Source organism: Myotis brandtii, unplaced genomic scaffold (genome assembly GCF_000412655.1).
Source record: "Myotis brandtii unplaced genomic scaffold, ASM41265v1 scaffold112, whole genome shotgun sequence".
In the NCBI taxonomy this organism is placed as follows: domain Eukaryota; kingdom Metazoa; phylum Chordata; class Mammalia; order Chiroptera; family Vespertilionidae; genus Myotis; species Myotis brandtii.
In genome coordinates this window covers 8,333,493-8,348,124 of record NW_005353838.1, presented here as the reverse complement: position 1 = coordinate 8,348,124, position 14,632 = coordinate 8,333,493, and the positions used below count along the sequence as shown (strand labels likewise).

Genomic DNA, 14,632 nt, shown 5'->3' with positions numbered 1-14,632 from the left:
CGGTTCTGCTTCTAGCTGGAGTTGCATGATTTTGGCAAACCATTAGCATCTCTTCCACGCAGATTTATGCATTCAAAGTTAATCAAATGAAGGAATTGGGCTACATGATATACTATACTAACACTGTCTCCTGTGTTTATAACTTATTTTCCACTTCAGTATCTCTGTTTACCAGCTATATGAGAATGGCACAGGTGCTTTCATGTATTTTATATATAAACTAGAGGCCCGATGCACGAAAATTCGTGCAAGAGTAGGCCTTCCTTCCCCTGGCTGCTGCCCTCCTCCGGCCTCCCGCAGGCACCCGGGACCTGTGCTGGCTTCCCTCCGGCCGCCCACAGGCACCCAGGACCCAGGCTGGCTTCCCTCTGGCCCTGGCTTGGTCAGGAAGGATGTCCGGAATGACTTCAGGAAGACATCTGGTCTAATTAGCATATTACCCTTTTATTATTATAGATAGTTCAATCACATATATAAACTAGACTTTATTTCTGATTTTGTGTTAACTGGTTGCTTTAAAAAAAATCAAAACTAAAATGTGTCTGGCTCTAATATCTTTGGGGCCTTAATAAATTACTTCACTTCCCTAGCCTCAGTTTCATCATTTATAAAATGGAGCAATAGTAGTATCTAAATGATAACATTCATGTAATAAAGCATTTATTTTAGGGCCTGCTAGAGTGTAAGTGCTTAGCAAGTGTTTAACTGATACTATCATTGTTGTTATTACTTTCAAATATTAAAAATTCTGATTTGTGATGGCTACAAACTTAACTTGGCATGTAAGTCCGTTACAAATCAAAATGTGTAGGTCAGTTGTGTACAAAACTAGATAACCATACATTAGTTTCAAAATAATGGGATGATGTATACTTTGAAAATACCAACTTAAAGTTGTTCATCTGAATCTCCCCTTCCCAGTCATCTTTCTTGATTATTTTTTAGCATCTTAAGAAGGTTTTAAGGTCTATTTAATGTCTTAACTCAGAAATGTATACTTTCATTAAAGTTCCTGGATTTCCTACAACTGCATTTAGAAATTTGAATATTGAGTTAATATTGAAGGATTAATAATATTTAGATTGCAACTTAAATATGGCTTATAACATTCGTTATATTTATAAACTTCAAAAAATTTTGGGAGAGATTATAGTTATTTCTGTCTGTAAAAATTATTCTGTAAGTGAAAGTATTATATAGTTAGGCTCTTTGTTACTTCTCTAACCAAAAAGTCCAAGATAGATATGGCTTATGCTAATTCTAGCCTATTAGTAGTGTTGCAGGGAGTACTTACTTGGTACTGGCGTTATTATTATTATTTTTTTATTACATATATGGTTTAAAAAATGTTAAGAATCATGACCTAACTTTTTATTTTATGGAAATGAAATAGTTTTATACATTGGCAGTATGTAACTATAACCTGGTAAAATATATATAAGTTTGAAAGTGTACTTTCACTGGTTCAACTTAAAAGAATAAAAAATTGTATAATTATTGACTGGTATATTGATTTAGAATATAATTGCTGATACATTTTCAAGCATATGGTAATATTAGAATACATTTCAGAGTAATAGAAAAACAACTAAATGAAGAGGCTATACAGATAGCTGACATGAAGATCAACTAACCTGAGGGGGACTTAGATACAGTTTTAGAGAGAAATGTTTATTTGGGTTTTAAACAGTAGTGAACAGATGAGAACTCTGAAGATAGAGTGGCTTTTGGCCATGTTTTTTTCTGAGCTATTGGACAAATCACTAAACCTCTTTAACTTAATTTTCTTGTAAAATGGTAACAATGAAGGCTATTCTGTGAAAAGTGATAGCATCAACTCTAACTTACAGAAAAGAAAATTAAGGTTCAGAAACATGAAATGATTTACTCAAGGTCACAGGTAGCCTTGAAAACCTTGTTTTCTAATTTAAATCCAGTTGGATTTCTATATTATTATTTGTAAGGTGATATTATTCTAAACATTGTAAAATACCTTTAATTTCAAATAACTAGTTGGAGACAGCTGAAAGAAAAAGTTGTGTTTAGTCATGTAGAATGAAAATAATAGATTAAAACTTTTCTGACAAGAACAATACGGGGGACTTACTTTAAAGAACAGAAAATTGCAAAGTAGTAAGAATATACACTTCTAAAATGCCTTGCCATTAAAAAGCTTTTTCAGCTTTATCTTCACTTTTAAATATGTCCTAGCTTGGAAGAAAGGATTTTTTAAAAGATGGACTCTATTTCAAGACTGTCTAAATTAAAATTTCACATAAGTGGAGTCCAAGGAAATTAATCTTCTATAGTATTTTTAAGGAGTACTACAACATCTAAATTATAGTGGATAGGCTGTGTGTTGTAACTTAAATTTTTTAAGTGCTTGTTTTATTTCTAGCTGTGAATTTCTTTGGACAATTGATGATATTTATCATTGTGCCCAGTTTCTACAATTAAAAGATGGGTGGATTATTTTCCCGATGGAGGGTAAGTTAACTTTTCTTTACAGTCAGTTTTTTAGTCTGATATGAAAGTGTCCAATAAAGTTATTTGTGAGAGTCTCCTTTGTGATGTAGACTTGAATAGTAGTTTGATATTATCCCTGACTCTAATTTTTCTTCTCTTACAAATTAGTTTTTTATTTGGACTTCAGAGTTCTACTTGCTATATAGGTGTCTAATGTCTCTGTTTAACAATTATTTCATTCTGACTTATGAATTGTTTTTATTTCTCTATGTATTTATGTATGAGTAGTTATCTTTTCTTGTTTTTTTCTCATAATACCTAAATTTCAATCTTATTTGAAAGATAGTTGAAAATAGTATTTGATACAGTACTTATGTTTTTACAGGTTATATTTCTTTGCTTAAAACTTGTTGCAAATATTTACTGAAGTCACACTAAATATACTTTCAGGAAATATAGGTTAAACAGATTTAAAAATGCAGTCTGATTTTAATTGGTTAATTCTTTAGAGGAAATAGCTCAACTTTAGAGCTAGAAAATATAAAATACATTGATAAATATTCTTCTCTAATATAAGAGGAGGTAATATAGTCTAGGACAGTGATGGCGAACCTGTGACACGCATGTCAGAGGTGACATGTGAACTCATTATTTTGGTTGATTTTTCTTTGTTAAATGGCATTTAAATATATAAAATAAATATCAAAAATATAAGTCTTTGTTTTACTATGGTTGCAAATATCAAAAAATTTCTATATGTGACACGGCACCAGAGTTAAGTTAGGGTTTTTCAAAATGCTGACACGCCGAGCTCAAAAGGTTCGCCATCACTGGTCTAGGAAAAATTATTTTGCTTATTTTAGACTCCTTTTTACCATAATAATGGAGTCTAGTAATACTTGGTACACAATTTAGTTTTCAGCTATTGCTGGAACTGCTCTGTTTTGGATTGGCATTATATTTACCCCTGCCCTCCTTTAGAAACCTTTTTACAGAAGATCAAATTTATCTATTTTTTTGTCTCTTGTGTTAGGTTGGACCATATGAAATTGCCAATTTTCAACAGCTTTGACTTAAATAAATAGCAATTTCATATGGTTCAACCTAATGTTAACAACTCTTGTGGGAACTACAATGAATTGATATTCATTACCCACTTAGATTGTTGAGTATATAATTGGTAAACATTTTCTCAAGTGTTGTATGAGTCATTTTGGCTGGTTTTTATTCTAGGTGGTATTAAAAACACCCTTAACAAACAAGCTCTGCTTTAATGAAGTATTTTTAGATGCCTTTTTAAAATCTGATCTTCAGAGAAGTACTTTAGGAATTCAGAATGATTTAGACCTCCAGAGTCCTAACTGACGTTTTAGCAATAGAAAATCAGACTAATTTTAGTCTTGAATTTTTAATATATGATTTTTTTTTAATAATATCTAAGAAAATTTTGTTGGAGGAAAATTTGTTTCTCTTGATAAAAATATGTTCTGTTGTGTTTAAGAATGGTAAAAATGGAGCTATCAGTTAAAGGTACTTCTAGGGCTAAAAAGACGTTAAGTGAAAAATGCTTATTTAATCTTATTTATATAGTCTTGTTTATAATTATAATTTTTATTTAAATCTAAATTTTATTTATAAATAAACAGGAATATATATAGTTTGACAGCATTTGAAAAAACAATTTTCGGTTAAAGTGTTCTTTTATGATTATATAAATCAAGGTGTTTCTAAATTTGCAATAACAAGTTTTAATGCTGTGTCTCATTTCTGTTTCTGTAACAGACAAAACCTTCAACTGTAGAAGTTCTGGAAAATATAGATAAGGTAAGTTCTTTGTCTCTGGGGTGTTTTAAATCCATTTTAGGTATTATGTAAATACTATTTTAGTATATATTATTTTGGAGACTGGATCTGGTATGGGAATTTAGAGATGATAGAGAGTAAGCATGAAAACTCTGATGTTACATAATCTCAAAAAAATCCAGTCTATCACTGATTTAAGATTGTGCCAAGCAATAGAGCCTGTTCTAATGGAATTAGATGTGTACAGCGTTGTGTAAATCAATGTTACAGGTGGATAAAGTAGATTATAAAATAGTCTGCAACAATTTTTATTAGTCTGCAAACTTCACAGCTTTTTATGCTTTCTATGATTATTAAAAATGGCTATTTCTTGGGAATACTGAGAGTGATGAATGGATTGAAAAATATAGTATAGATCACTGTTTCAATATTTATTAATTCTTTTTATAGCCAAATATTTTATAGACCTTATACAGGAGAATTCCTATTTGATTTAAGACTATTTATTGATGCTAGTTTCAAACCTCCAATTTTTGATAGGTTAAAAATGGTATCTTAAAATATTGCATTTAAAAAAGTGATTTGTCAGAATAGGTATTTTTATTTATTTTTAATTTTAGTTTTTCATATTATGTTCTATTTTAAAATATTAAGATATTCTATTTCATTGAAATTTAAGAGTTCTTTATAATCTCTATCATGTGAAAAATTTTTGTCAACATGTTTAGGAAATTTGAGATTAAATAGTATAAAATAATTTTCTCTTAACAGGAAATTCAAGCATTGGAAGAATTTAGGGAAAAAAATCAGAGACTACAAAAATTATGGGTTGGAAGATTAATTCTTTACTCCTCAATTCTCTATCTGTTTACATGTTTAATTGTATACTTGTGGTATCTTCCCGATGAACTTACAGCAAGACTTGCCATGACACTCCCATTTTTTACTTTCCCATTGATGTAAGTAAATTGTTCTTTTTGTTGACCTTTCCTCTTTCTGATTAGACAGTTTTAATATATTTAGTCTTTTTTTAATTAGAAAAAAAGCAATGTCTCAGATTGAATAAATATGTGTTGTTTTTGCATTTTGAAAAATACTTCTTTAAAAAAGTAAAATGATGTTTTAAGCCTTTTCATATAGTTCAACATACCTGAGGAATATGACCCAGTGACATTAGTAATAAAGACTCTGGCAATCTTTTGTGATTCTCTAATAGAGGTCAATCTTCCCTACGTGTATTGGGCATGGAATGGGCATTTCAAATTGTGGGTAGTGGCAAGTGAGGGAGGGTTTGTAAAACAAAAAGAAAAACTGCCCCAATGATTCTGAATATATTCCATTCATTCTATTTGTTTTCCCCTCTTTTTAATCACTGCTATAAAACAATTGGCCCTTATGATAGAAATATTTTATAATTTAGTACACTACAGAAGATGTAATGTGATTGAGAATTGAATAAAAAATTTGTCCATTCAGTCAATACACCTTTATGGGTACCAACTGCATAGACATTGGATTATAATGGTGTATGGTACACAAAAATACAAAATTTTTGACTGTAGAGTTTAGACAGCATACATTAAATTAAGTACTAAGTATGATGAATATTATGAAAAAGAAGTGCCAAATGCTATGGGAGGATTAACAGGGGCCCTCAAACAATCTGGGGAGGAGGTGGGGGTCAGGGAATGGCCTTTGTATTCATTTTCTATTGCTGCCACAAACTTAGTGGCTTAAAGCAACACCCATTTGTTGTATTACAGTTGTGCAGGTGAGAACAGAAGGCTTGACTGGTTCCCTATATAGGGTCTTACAGGTCTAAGACAAGGTTATTAGCTGGTCTGGGATCTTATCTAGGGTCTCTTAGGGGGAGAATCTTCATTCAACTTCTGCTGTATCTCTCTGACTCTTCTGCTGTATTCTGCCCTCGGGTGTAGAAAGCTCTGCTTTTAAGGGTTTAACAGATTATATTAGACCCACTAGGATAATCTTTCTATTTTATTTATTTGTTTGTAAATATGTTTTTATTGATTTCAGAGAGAGAAAGGGAGAGGGAGAGAGATAGAAACAGTGATTAGAGAGAACCATTGATCAGCTGCCTCATGCACAACCCCCTACTGGGGATTGAGCTCGCAACCTGGGCATGTGCCCTGCGTGGGAATCTAACCATGACCTCCTGGTTCACAGATTGGCGCTCAACCATTGAGCCATACCAGCTGGGCTCAATGTGTTCTTTAAGTCCTAAAAACAACACCAAAATTCAAGAGTTGAGAGATCTTTCTAGTCATTCTCCTGTATAAGAAGAGAGAATAAAAAATGTAAACTCTGTAAAGTAAGAGCATGACTTATTTAAGGGTCAAAAAGATAGGTATATCTGGCATTTGTAATGGAGAAGAAGCGAGCTTGCAGAATCAGGCAGGATCTAGATCAGCCATGGGCAAACTACGGCCCGCGGGCCGGATTCGGCCCGTTTGAAATGAATAAAACTAAAAAAAAAAAAAAGACCGTACCCTTTTATGAAATGATGTTTACTTTGAATTTATATTAGTTCACACAAACACTCCATCCATGCTTTTGTTCCGGCCCTCCAGTCCAATTTAAGAACCCATTGTGGCCCTCGAGTCAAAAAGTTTGCCCACCCCTGATCTAGATCATGGAGAATCATGGAGAAAAGTTTGAATTTAATTTTGGGTGAAATGTGAAGTTTGTAAAGGTTTTAATGGAAGAATGGCTTGTGATTTAACTTAAAAGGATCATGTGTGCTGCTTTGTAGAGATTAGGAGGACAAGAGTAGAAATGGGGAGGAGGCTATTACAGAAGTAATCTAAAAATGGAAGATGGGTTGGATTGCCCAGTGGCAGTGGAGATGTGTAGATGACTTGTGTTTTGGAAGTAAAACTGAGATAGTTTGATGGTAGAAAATAAGAGGTAAGGGAAAAGGAGGAATCAAGGTTGTGATTCTTAGTTTTTTTGGTTTGACATGGGGGAAGGATAGGATCTTTTTCTTAGGGATTACTATAATAAAAAATTTTTTTGTCTCTTTAGTCTTTAGTGCAAGGTATAGTTTCAAATTGGAACTCCTGGAGCTCATAAAATTTTAACTTTGTAGGTAGAAAAAAGAACCAAAAATTGAGGGCATACCATTACAGAATAAATGTCTTGCCATTTTATTTTTCTTTGGAAATCTTTTGGAATGCTTCTTACTTTAAGTCTAGTAGCAGACTTTATAATGCTGTGTGGCTTTCTCTCATTTTCCTTGTATTTTTTCATAAAAAGAGGGGAGAAAAGAAATTTGGAAAGGGAATTAGCATTACTGTGCTAATTTTAATGGCTACCCACAAACTGATTTTCTGGAACTGCTGTTATGATTCAGAAGACTTTTTTTTTTTTTTTTTGCAAATCGTATACTAATGGTTTTTAAAAGTAGAAAAATTTCAATTATTTAAAAATATTTGTTTTTTACCCACAAACTGATTTTCTGGAACTGCTGTTATGATTCAGAAGATTTTTTTTTTTTTTTGCAAATCGTATACTAATGGTTTTTAAAAGTAGAAAAATTTCAATTATTTAAAAATATTTGTTTTTCTTCATTTTGATCTTTCTACTATTTTGAGTATGAAGCTTTATTCTTCTTACTGTGTCCTCTGACTGTTCTGCATCACCTGCATCTAGTATTTCTTGGCTGGCTAAGCTTCAGAGCCATTTCTCACTTTGTCTCATTCATATCTGTGACCTGGTTCTCAACTGCTGCAGCTTCTATTTCAGTGAACTTTTCTCTCTTGGAAGCATAGAACAGTTACCCAACAAAGAATAGAATTGTCCTTCTGATTGATGACAGTCAAAAAAGCATGAAATAAAATACAACAACGTGAAAGTGGATGTTATGGTAGATAGAAGAAGACTTACCAAAGGACATTTTCTTTTGTGTGTAGTGTGAGTATTGCTCAAGCTTATCCCTGGACTCTTTTCCCTTGGAAATAAAAGTTTTGAGGGTTTGCTTAAAGAAATGGAGGCAAAAGGAGCAATAAAATGTATTGCTTTACTTATCACTGTCTTCATTGATTGCACAGCTTAGAAATCTATTCAATAAGTGCAAAAAGTGACTATCTCTTGAGTCCAGGTTTTCCAAATACTTTTACTGGACTGAGAAGTCATGGATTCAGGGCTAAGCATATATTGCATAATAATAACTGTTTCAAAATTGTCTTTTATGGTAGATTATCAATATATTACATAAGATGCTTTGAGGTTTTATTATATCTTCTTTTCAGGTTGTAATATGGAGAAAGTTGCTGTGATTTCAACCTATTGTTTTTCTGCCTTTCAGATTCAATAATATATATGTCTCTGATCTTTGCAACTCTTACTAAAATGAAATTATAGTATAAATGCTGACCTTATTTCATAGGAGTATTAATGCTTAGTGAGGGGGAAGATATGGGTTACAGTTAAATTTTTGTATTTCTACATTATGCTGGCAGATATGCATTACCTCGAGAGTTGGTTCATTTTCTAAGAGCGAACAACCATGAAGCTTTGTCTCTATCTTGACAGACTCTACAAGCAATGTTTTTCTGCCACAGTGATTTTCAACCTTTTTCATCTCATGGCACACATAAACTAATTACTAAAATTACGTGACACACCAAAGAATAATCTTTTGCCAATCTGACAAAAAAAATTAAAAAGGTATAATATTGATTTATTCACACCAGACCGCTATTGTTGTGTTGGCTGTTGTCATTTTTTATTTGACAGTGTAAGGGGAAAGAGGTCAGTACTCCTGACTAAATAATCAGGTATTGCATGTTTTACAAATTCTTGTGCCATACCAGTATGATGTGGCATACTGGTTGAAAATCCCTGCTGTACTAAATTGAAAGCCATTTGAGGTTAGGGCTTTGATATTGTATAATTTTTATGCCTCTTTCACACACCTCCTTCTTCCAACTAGCTAGTAACATATTTTCTCAATCCAGCTAGAAGGTTGAAAAACACAATTTGTAGTCTTTTACACTGATAAAAACAGGTACTTGGCTTGATTTCAGCCAAAAGGCTGAGAAGTGATCATTTGTAGCCTTTTGAAGAAAGTTAAATATTTGTTTCATGGCACTCTAATAAGAATACAAAGTATCTCTCATCAACTATAGTTGGCTTTTAAAGGAGAAGATATCTGTGAACATTTCCTGATATTTTTACTCAAGGAGGATATAATTGACCCCCCCCCTCACTCTGATGCAGCTAGAAATCCATCCACATATAGCTTTTGACCCCCCAAAGTTTTAACTACTAATAGCCTACTATTGCCAGGAAGCCTTAATGATAACATAAATAGTTGATTAATACATATTTTGTGTGTTATGTGTATTATACTGTATTCTTAAAGTGAGCTAGAGAAAAGAAAATGTTATTAAGGAAATAATAAGGAAGAGAAAATAACATTTATTGAAAAAAATTCCACATATAAGTGGACCCACATAGTTCAAATCTGTGTTGTCAAAAGTAAACTGTATTTACTTTGGTAGGTAAGAAAATCATTTTGCAAGTATTCCCTTTGCAATATTGATAATATTTGAATATTGATAGATATTCACTTGATAGATTTTATACTTAAAGAATTATGTACTGAGACATAATTAAGAGACACATCCTGTTCTTTGATTTGAAGACTCAATATTGTAATGAGATCAGTTCTCCCTGAATTAATCTAAAAAATATGTTATCATAATAAAAATAACAATGCTTTAAAAATCAATGCACCCTTCTATAATTTTTAATGGAAAAATAAGCACCTAAAAATCGTTTTGGAAATTCTAAAAAAGGAGAAGAATGAGAAGCAGAGGCCTACGAGGCATCAAATTCATTATAAAACTTTATTAATTAAAAGTTTGGTACAGCGTATAAATACAGAGACCAAAGAAAGAGACACAGAATCCAGAAATAAATCCCCAAAGGATTTTTTATGTATGGTTTTTATATATGATAGAGATGACATTTCAAATCATTGGGGGGGAGGAAATGGTGTTGAGTTATACCGAAAAATAGATAAAAATTAAATATAAAGCTTGATGCCTGCCTTATATCAAAATAAATCATTCTTCTTCTGTCTGAATATGAAGATTAGTCTTGCTAAAACCTTTGATAGTTAAATAAACAGACAAAATAGTCAACATAGTTATAAATATTGAGACCTATATATCTTTTCATTTTTAGTTTTATATAGTATTTAAATCTCACCTAAAAACATTTCAATAACTTGGATAGGGCTTATGTGGTTGTTGGAAAGAGAGCGCTTAAGTTTGGCAGAATGAATGAATGATTTTTCTTTAAGCTCCGCCTTCTCTGTGTCATTGATGGGACCAAACTAAGCAGTTTCTGCCTATAGCATGTATGTCTTATTTTCATTGTGATAAACAAGGCTTTATTACACTTTGAGAAGTTTCTCTTGCTACTTCTTTGTGAGATAAGCCATTTTTCTTCTCTGCTTCCACTCTTTTTAGTCCCTGCATGATTTCCATTGCTTTTGGGAGCCCTAACACATATTTTGAGGGTTGGGTTTTAGCTATATTTTAGTTTTACCAGAAAAGGAATTTTTGATTTTGCTTTTTGGGTTATTTCCAGAAGAGGAAGGGGAAATGTTGATTATGTCACGTTTCTCAAAGTAGGAGTCAGTAATGGTATCTTTAATGTCTTCAGAAAATATGTTGCCACATTTTCACAAATTATATTTAATTTGGAGAGAAAAACCTTTCTTGAGATAACTAAAACATAGATTCCTGATGTACTTTAATTCTTTTTCGAAATTTTATTTTTAAAATGCTATGAATTTAATTTAATTTAGCCTTAAAGAATAACTTACATGCACTTTCAAGTCTTGAAGACTTGACACATGGAAATTTGATAGCTCATTTTCTCCTGCAGTAGTTCTGATCAAAACCAAAAGGAGAATTTATTGTCCATGATGGTGGATTAATGAGTTTTGTTTTGAAGTAAGGGAGTCTATTTCAATTCTTGTAGTTTATACACTTTGAAAATTACATGTTTGGTTTTTTTAAAAAAATATGTTCTTATTAATTTTAGGGAGAGAGGAAGGTGGAGAGAGAAAGAGAGAGGGAGAAAGAAACATCTATGTGAGAGAGGAACATTAATCGGTTGCTGACCAGCTATCAAACCTACAACCTGGGCATGTGCCCTGACTGGGAATCGAATCAGCAGTTTTTTTTGTGGATTGGACGATGCTCAATCAACTGAGCCACACTGGCCAGGGCAAAAATTACTTATGTTTTTTAAAAAGTATCTACTCATTTAAGAAAATTTACTGATTTACTATAGAATTCCAGGCACTATCTCTGTGATTTTTTCTCTCATGTTCTCTGTTTTTGTTCCCTGTACTTTTTTTCTAATTCATCTCTCAGCTTGCCACTATTGCAATTTGTTTGAAGTGGAGAAATATCATGGGACTTTTTTACTGTTGTGGGATCCGTGAGGGTTATGAGCCTTATGTTTAACCTCTTCTCTCATCTTCCTTTCCTTGATAAGGACAATATTCAGGGGTTTTTTAGTGCTTAGGTAGCTGTTCAAGTACCATGTGGGAATCTGGTGTAGTTATTTGGTGTTTTCAGATCATAAAAATAAATAACAATATAAAAAGCAAGTATGAGTTATCTGTTGCTGTCTAACAAATTGCCCCAGAATTTAGTAGCTTAAATCAACAAATGTTTATTATCTTTTATAGTTCTTGAGGGGCAGGAATGAGAGAGCAGCTTAGTTGGGTGGTTCTGGCTCAGGGTCTTTTATTCATATACAGAGTGTACAAATTTCATTTAAGCTGTTGGCTAGGGCTATAATCATCTCAAGGCTTAACTAAGACTGGAGAATTTACTTCTAAGCTCACACATGTAGTTGTTGGCAGGCTTCAGCTCCTCACTGGCTGTTTGCCAGAGACCTCTGTCCCTTGCCACAAGGGCATTTCTATAGAGTTCCCTGAATGTCCTCATGTCATAGCAGCTGGCTTCTCTCAGAACGAGTAATCCAAGAGAGAGAAAGATAGTGAGTGGAAAGGAGGTCCAAGATACAAACTGTAATCTTTTATAACATAATCTTGTTGTGACATACTATCCCTCCTGCCATGTGCTATTGGTCACACAGATCAACATTAATGAGAGAGGACTACACAAAGATGTGAATACCAGGAAATAGAACACACTTGTGACTATCTTGTGAGCGCAGTCCCAGGTGATTCTAATGTGCAGCCAAGGTTGAGAACCACTGTCTTAAGAGTTGATACTTAGTAGAAAGGGATTCTAAATTTTGTTCCTAATCTTTTGTGGAGTTCATAGACCTCTTTGAGAACAATGAAAGCAGTGATCTCTCCAGAGAAATGCGTTTATTTAAACAAAGGCAATTTTGCAATTCAAAAGAGCCTCAGAAGGCCCATGGATTTTAGATTGAGAACTCTTTTGAAAGCACAAGTAGACTTCTGATGTCTCTGAAAGAAAGGAGCACTTTTTGATTTTCAACATATAAAAGGAAACAGTGAACCTAACTCTAATGGGAAATGTGTATTTGTTTTAATTTTATATGGCTTCTAATTTACTTATTCTAATGATGATTTTTGTTTTTGAATTTTGCCACCTTTGTAGCATCTGGAGCATAAGAACAGTGCTTATCTTCTTCTTTTCCAAGAGAACAGAAAGAAATAGTAAGTTAAATTTCTAAGTTTGTATAAATGCATTAGGACACTCATAGTGCATTGGTTTGTAATTAAATGGCAGGTTATGCAATGTTATATGGAAATGACAAACATGGTAAATATTGAAGAGTTGTTTACTGTGAAGCATAAGAAAGGTTATGAATGATCAAGATGGTTCTACTTTTCATTTGTGTTATTTCTGTCTTATTCATTTAGAATTTTTATTTACACAAAACAAAATAATTCATCTAAGTCAAGAGAAATTATATTTGTTAAATTAATCTTTATATAAATCTTATGTTATTATGGAGTAAAATACAGTTAAAAATCTTTTGATTTATTTTATTAATTGCACCATTCTTTGTAACCTCACAGCCCCTAGGCTTTTGTTTTTATTGAAATATGCAAATTATGACGAAATAGTCTGTATTTGTTCTGTATGTGTACAGATTTTAAGAATTTTCAGGTCTTAAAACTATGAGCTATAATTAACCAAAGATGCCAATTTAATTTTTAATAAAATATGTGTGACTTATTTTTTCTTTTCTTGTTTTAACTTTTCTTTTTCTGTGTGTTTTGTTTTTTTGTTTTAACTTTTCATTATAGAAAATTTCAAACATATACAAAAGTAGACTGAATAATATAATGAACCCTCTTATAGCTATCATACAGCCTAAAGAGTCTTCAACTCATGGTCAATCTTGTTTCATTTTTATCCCCACTTATCTATCTTCTGTATTATTATTCTGAAGTATATCCCAAGTATATCAATCCATAACAGACTTTTAAAGTAATTAACATAATACATTATAACAGCTGGAAAAGAATTTTTAAAAATCCTGAGGTTAACATAGGGTAATAACATTACATAAGTTTTAGGTGTACAACTTTGTAATTTGATATCTGTATACACTATAGTTTGCTAGCTACCAATAGTCTAGTTTCCATCATCACCATATATTTGACCCTCCCCTTTTCCTTCCCCCCAGAAACCACCAATCTTGTCTGTATCTGTGAGGTTTTTTGGTTTTGTTTTGTTTGTTCATTTGTTTCTTTGAAAAGAATTCTTAATATCATTAAATATGAGAGTATTAAATTTCTAGTTATCTCATCAATATAACTTGCTTTAAAAGTATTTTGTTTGTTTGACTCAGGATCCAGATAAGGGTCGTACAGATATATGACTTTCAAACTGCCCTTCTTGCTCATTATTTGAACCCAGTTGAGGTTCTGTGGTCTAGCCCTGACCATCCCTTGCAGACTCTCTTGATTCATTTGCCCTCTTTCCCAGTCTACTTGTCTGGCAAAACCATACCCTGTTTAAACATAATTATATGCTTAATCAGCGACTGCCAAAACCCTGTCCTAGTTAAAAACATTTATATGCTTAATCTATGCCTGTATCAGAAAAGCTAAATTTGTTGGAGGAAAATCATACAACATGTTGACCAGACTTATTGCAAACACCAGTGTACACTCAACATTGCACAGTCCTATTTTATAGTTCCCTAGACAGTGGTCGGCAAACTGCAGCTCGAGAGCCACATGCGGCTCTTTGGCCCCTTGAGCGTGGCTCTTCCTAACCCTTAGGAGTACCCTAATTAAGTTAATAACAATGTACCTACCTATATAGTTTAAGTTTAAAAAATTTGGCTCTCAAAAGAAATTTCA

General features: G+C 32.6%; 1 protein-coding gene across 7 annotated transcripts in view; it reads left to right on the top strand.

Moving 5' to 3' along the window:
- The first annotated feature begins 2,368 nt into the window (after positions 1 to 2,368).
- The window catches only part of KIAA1715 (KIAA1715 ortholog), a 66,569-nt gene continuing 54,305 nt past the window's right edge, over positions 2,369 to 14,632 (top strand). For 4 of the 7 annotated variants that reach the window (XM_005857607.2, XM_014546109.1, XM_014546122.1 and 1 more), the window contains exons 1-4: positions 2,370 to 2,487; positions 4,249 to 4,290; positions 5,041 to 5,228; positions 12,912 to 12,970. In XM_005857607.2, coding sequence (XP_005857669.1) covers positions 2,461 to 2,487; positions 4,249 to 4,290; positions 5,041 to 5,228; positions 12,912 to 12,970 — 316 coding nt within the window. In that variant the 5' untranslated portion in view covers positions 2,370 to 2,460. Of the gene's footprint in view, positions 2,488 to 4,248; positions 4,291 to 5,040; positions 5,229 to 12,911; positions 12,971 to 13,567; positions 13,656 to 14,632 lie in introns of those variants that run through there. The other 3 variants (XM_014546115.1, XM_014546099.1, XM_014546124.1) reach the window with 2 other exon arrangements.